Source organism: Sturnus vulgaris, chromosome 3, assembly GCF_052056855.1.
Source record: "Sturnus vulgaris isolate bStuVul1 chromosome 3, bStuVul1.hap1, whole genome shotgun sequence".
Classification (NCBI taxonomy): domain Eukaryota; kingdom Metazoa; phylum Chordata; class Aves; order Passeriformes; family Sturnidae; genus Sturnus; species Sturnus vulgaris.
Window position 1 is genome coordinate 110,865,470 of NC_142245.1, and position 5,986 is coordinate 110,871,455.

Consider the following 5,986-nt stretch of genomic DNA (forward strand, 5'->3'; position numbering starts at 1 on the left):
AAAAGGATGGTTTAATAATATATATTTATATATATTAGCTTTATGTCTTCCCAATAAAATGTACACAAAATACCCCCTTCGATCAGATTAGTTCCCATATTAGCCTGGGTAAGAAAAAGCATTCTAAAGAGTGGAGGAAAAAATGTATAAAAATGTTGAAAGAACCTACAGTTCCTTATTAGGCGAAGATACAATATTTATTCCTTGTCTCCTGGGATGAAGCTCCTCTATCTATTGTCCTCCCAGTTCTCAGTGCTGATGCTTAATTTTCAAAACTTCTATATTACCAAGGGACCTACGACATCAGCCAAAGAAATACCCAGCAAGTACAAAATCTGATCCAGGGAGCAGCTTTTGTGCAGAGGGAAAATTTTGTTCCTACAGGTTTTTAAGGAGGTGCATGGAAAAGCGAGAGATCTGATCTATGCAGATACATTGCAAATTCTCTCTGTCTGTAGAGATTTTTTCTAAAAAAAATTGGGGAAATACATGAACTTTGGATTTTTCAATTTTTTTCCTTTTTTTTTTTTTTTTTTTTTTTTTTTTAATTTGGAGAGGGGAGTTTTATCCAGAGTTGGGTTTTTTTTTTTCCTCTTCTTCTTTTTTTTTTTTTTTTTTTTTTTTTTTTTCGGAGAACCAAAAAATGTCAACTACCTTTCCAGGTCTCGTCCACGATGCAGAGGTATTTTGTGTGTGTGTGTGTGTGTGTGTGTGTGCGCGCGTGTGTGTGGATGTGTGTGTGCATCTGTGTGTGTATGTGCCTGTGTGGTTGTTTCCATTTTTTTAAAATCCATATTGGACCGTTACGTTTAATTATAATCCGGCTTCAGAGATAACTTAAAGAAGTATAGAGAGAAAATTCGTTATGACATCTGTCGCCAGCAAGGGCAACTCATTACCACGTTAAAACCGTTGCCAGAACGAAAATCAGAATAATACCCCTAATAATATAATGAAGTGGAGAGAAATCACCACCAGCTCGCCAGGAATGGGGAGTTCTCGCTAAAAAGCAGGACTCTCCTTTCTTTCGAAACGCAGGGAAAAGAGGGGGGGAATTTTGGATCTGATTCGTTATTTTAAAAAGAAAGAAAAATAGGGGTTCGAAAAAAAAAAAAAAAGAAGGGAAGGAAGGAAGGAAGAAAGGAAGGAAGGCAAGCAGGCGGCAAAGCTTTCTCAATGTGTAACGCTGTAACATAGGGACGGGACTTGTGTGTATTCTCGGTAGTTTCCTCTGTTTGATGACTTTTTTTTTGTGTCAGCCCCAGATATTACAGCTGTGATCAAGAGGTGGATGGATAGATGGATGGATAGATGGATGGATAGATAGATAGATAGATAGATAGATAGATAGATAGATAGATAAATAGTTTTTATTTCAGTGCGTGGATTCCTTTCGCTTGACAGTATTAAGGGCAGGCTGGGCTGTTTATGATTTTTTGAACAGACCTTTATGGCACCAGCCCAAGGTAGGAAAGGATCTTTTGTTGCTGGGGTTGCTGCTCGCAGGCTTAGACGCTTCTGCAGGGGGAGAAGCTATGCAGGACAGCGTGCTTGGAAGAACCGTACCCGGGGTTTTCAATGACAAACCTCCAGTTTTGGGGTCTTCTTTTCACTTCTTCCTTTCAGATACGTCATGACGGATCAAACAGTTACCGTTTGATGCAGCTTGGATGCCTGGAGTCTGTGGCCAACTCGACCGTCGCCTATTCCTCCTCATCTCCTCTCACTTACTCTACCACGGGCACCGAGTTCGCCTCCCCGTACTTCTCCACTAACCACCAGTACACCCCACTGCACCACCAGTCCTTCCACTACGAGTTCCAACACAGCCACCCGGCAGTCAACCCCGACGCTTACTCCTTGAACTCTCTCCACCACTCCCAGCAGTATTACCAGCAGATCCACCATGGAGAACCCACTGATTTTATCAACCTGCACAATGCGCGGGCACTCAAGTCCTCCTGCTTGGACGAGCAGAGGAGAGAGCTGGGGTGCTTAGATGCTTACCGCCGCCACGACCTGTCTCTTATGAGCCATGGATCCCAATATGGGATGCATCCAGATCAAAGACTCCTGCCAGGACCAAGCCTCGGGCTTGCAGCCTCGGGAGCAGACGATTTGCAGGTAAATAGCATGCGATCTCCTTTCGAGGCACCTTCCCCTCCCCTCCCCCTGTCCTGGGCCCCCCCACCACCCCCACCCCCACCCCCATTTTCCTCTGCTCGGAATAGCTCATACAAAGGAGGGAAGATTTATCCCAAACGCGATCCAGAGCCCGTCTCCTCCAGTTTAGTAGCGGCAAGAAAAAAAAAATGTGGAGGGAGAAAGAAAAAAAAAAAAAAACAAAAAACAAAAAAACACCAACAAACCAAAAAAAAAAAAAAAAATCAAAAAAGCAACCAAACAAGTGGTCTTCTTTGGCCAAACAAATTAAACAAAACCAACCTCGCGCCTGCCTTTGCCGCGTGGGTTGTGTCTCTGTGATGGCTGAGACCACGGGGGTCCCCCGGAGATCTCGGGGTGAACCAGCCCTTGCCCAGTCACACAGCACCCAAACCAAACCAGAACAAACCCATCTTCTTGCTTTTCTTAAACTTTTCCTTTCTTTCGGCGCAAGGAGCGCTTTGCAGCAACAGAACAAGCAAATTATTTAAGGAAGTTATAAATTTGGAGTAGGAAAAGAGAAAAAAGGCAGATCAGGAAATAAATCTACTTTCCGACAGACCTAGAAAGGCAAATCTTCCGAGATAAGAGGGAGAAAATAGATAAACGGGAGCAAACGTTCGTCAGAAAAAGTCAGAATGATAAAAATACCTCGCGATATCCGATCTAGGTGTTAATGGGGTGAGAGATAAAGCAGACAAAGCTAAATTCATCTGTCTGTCTATCCAACCATTCATCCACTCCACCCTAACCGGCACCTGAACCCATCTAAAAAAATTTATTTCTATGTATCAAAAGCTCAGCTCAGAAAAATCCGCTCAGAAATCCTTTCCCACGCGCTAAAAATTCACCTCCGCTAAATTGAGCCGGTTGCTTAAAAGAAATTGGTTTCCAAAATTGCAAACGACGCCTTCCTGTATCTAACCCCCATTCCGAAATGTGCCCCAAATCAAAAGCAAACCTTCCTTCCCCCGACGAGCTGAGGAACTGAGGGCTTCCCCATCAGCAGGGAGAGACAAACGGGACCGTATTTACTGTACTTACTTTTCCCCCACACCTCGCTCCCTGGCATACAAAGCTGGCTATGGTGGTCTTTCAAAAAAGATGTAGCGGTCAAAGGCTTGGGAGAAAAAGAAAAAACCAACCCGAAATTTGTAAAATTAAGGTTTATTTTTTTCCCCTTAAATCAAAGCATGAAAAAAATAATCCAAACCATCTATGTATGTCAGGGAAAAGAAATATTTTTCCCCACTTTATTTTCCTAGGAGGAAAATAAACCCACCAACAAATAATGTTATCTTTTAGACCTCAGACGAGGAAAACCTAGCTATTTAAACCTAAGTTTTCTCCACTAAAATTCGCGATATAATTTTGTCCTCTCTGGCCATTTTTTTGTTTACATTTTTCACAAGGATCTCCTTATGTCACCCCCCTCAAAAAAAAAAAAAATCTGCCATTCACTGCTCAACCCCAACTAAAACCTATTTACTCCTTTTTATAACCACGTCTGCTGCTGATTTTTTTGTATCTGTACAAATTTTTTTTCTTTGGCAGGCACAAAGCCTTGTATTTTTCAAAAGAGGGGATTAGGAACGTTTGCAAGACAGCAGACAATGCCTAAGTCCCGGGCAAAAAAGCACCATAGTTTATCCAATTTTCGACTTAGTGCCATTCAACTGGTCATTTATGCAATGTCATCCGACCAAACAACATGTTTCCCTTTTAAAAAGAAAAAAAAAAAAAAAAAGATTGGTTAAGCTGCTAGAGGCACAGTCTCTTTTTATTTATTTAACGAAGAAGAAAATCAACAGCTTTCCTTTGGAAAATATTAATTTTTCGATCACAAGTTATTATCAAATAAAATACTTAGGTCTTTGTACTTAATCTCTTCTGTATTTTTGCCTCCTCCCTCTTTTTCCGAACACAAGAGGGAGTGTGCAGAGGTATCAAAAACCTAAGTGGTGAGAAGTTGAAAATATTAATATTTGTCGCTAGGACTTGGATGATTCAGAACAAAGTTGGACTCTCGCGAATATCACTGCGGGTGTAGAGGGAAGCGTTTTGGTGGCGAGCAGAAACAGGACTACGCAGAAATACTTTTAAACCAAAATTGTGGTTTAACCAGTCTACCCCTTTCTCCTTAGTCTTTCTTTTTAAAACGTTCATCAGCATATGCCTCATTTCAAATGCAACAAATGTAAATATACTTTTCCCTGCACAGAATTTTAAGTGAATGTCCAATAGTTTCGAGGGCGGTTTAAGTCAGCCTAACAGATGCAAACAGTCTTGGAGCTGGAGTGGCATCTTTCAGTGCCCTAAAAAGATTTTCCATGGGCAACAAAGAAAACTGTCACACCTTTTCCCATCACCGCTTTAATTTATGCTCAGTCGCCAAGTTTTTTTCATATTGATTTCATAATCACTTTAAGGCAGAACACTTAAAATAAAAAAGGGCCTTGAAAAGGAAGGTCTTACAGGGCCAGCGCCAATATGGTGAAAGTGGGGGAGAGAGCCAGGACTGTAAAGATTGTTTTGTAAAGTGGGGTTTTTATTATGCACCGACTCTCTCCGCATTTACTTAACTCTTCACGGGCTGTTGAATAGGTTAACACCCTTAAAGGCCTCTTTCATGTCCAATACCTCGTTTGTTTGTAGAGGAAAATGCGTCTTTAACACATTTCCACTGGGCAAAGATTTAGGTTTGGTTTGTTGTGTTTTTTTAACCCCAACATAAGGAAAAACCCAAAGAAAACCCAACCCTTTCAAGTCTTTTATCACTCCAATAAAAATATTTATTAAGGAGGGCGAAGATCCCCAAATAATCAGCCTTGTAACAGGAGAATAAAGAAGTGAGATCTCTTCGGACGTGCACCAGAAGCCCTAGGCAGGTTTTTTGATGGTTCTTCACCCCTGACTCACACATGGGTGCCTGTGTGTGCGCGCACACAGATGCATATTCATCCCCACCTATGTGCGGACACACGCATTGTTACAGCACCCTCACGACTCTGTGGAGCCGGCAAAGCCCAATAGGTCATCTGTTGTTTGTGCTCTTTGTCTACTTCTGGCCACACTTTTAAGTCGGTGTACGCGTGTCGCAAAACATATCTGTGAATTTAGCTGTGTGCCCGAATATAAATATACCGCTAGACATATAAAAACAGCAAAGTACATTTTTAGCTTTGTGCGTGCAACTGTGGAGCGGGAATACGCTTCTCCCAAAAGTACTTGTTTGTCTGTCTATCCTGCCATGTAACTGCCGGTCTAAGCTGCCAGTTCGGGATAAATTCGTATTTAAGTGGCAATGAAAGGAAAATTATTCTGCGTTTGGTGGGGTAGGGGCAGATGGCAGGATGGAGGGGGGATTTCACTTGGGTTCGCTGAGAGTAACTGTGTTTTTCCAGTTCACCTTAACTATTGTTCCTGGGCGAGTCATATAACAAAGCAAAAGCTGTGAGATCTCTCTGTGGGTTCCTGTGTCTCATTTCTTTCTTTCCTTTCTTTCCTTGTTTCCCCCTCATTACTTAAGAGCTCAGTGGAGGCCCAGTGTGGACTTGTACTCAACGGGCAAGGAGGTGTGATAAGAAGAGGTAAGAGGTTACAAATACTTGCGTCTAACAGTTTTTGTAAACATACATCCCTCTCTATCCCTCCCTGCCTTTCCCTCCCCCACTGTTCAGCGTAGTTTGGATTTACTGCCGAATAAGTGGTAATTTGCCGTTTGTCAGAAGTACATTCAAACTCGCTTAGAGCACTTCACATTTCACAGTCCATTTGCACTTTACAAACGATCTACTCCTCGGTCGCTCTCGGATACTCCTGC

The 5,986-nt window shown here is 42.2% G+C and overlaps 1 protein-coding gene across 1 annotated transcript in view; it reads left to right on the top strand.

Moving 5' to 3' along the window:
* Positions 1-778: 778 nt before the first annotated feature.
* The window catches only part of TFAP2D (transcription factor AP-2 delta), a 48,824-nt gene continuing 43,616 nt past the window's right edge, over positions 779-5,986 (top strand). The window contains exons 1-2 of the mRNA XM_014872902.2: positions 779-2,124; positions 5,693-5,753. Coding sequence (XP_014728388.1) covers positions 1,579-2,124; positions 5,693-5,753 — 607 coding nt within the window. The 5' untranslated portion in view covers positions 779-1,578. The remainder of the gene's footprint in view (positions 2,125-5,692; positions 5,754-5,986) is intronic.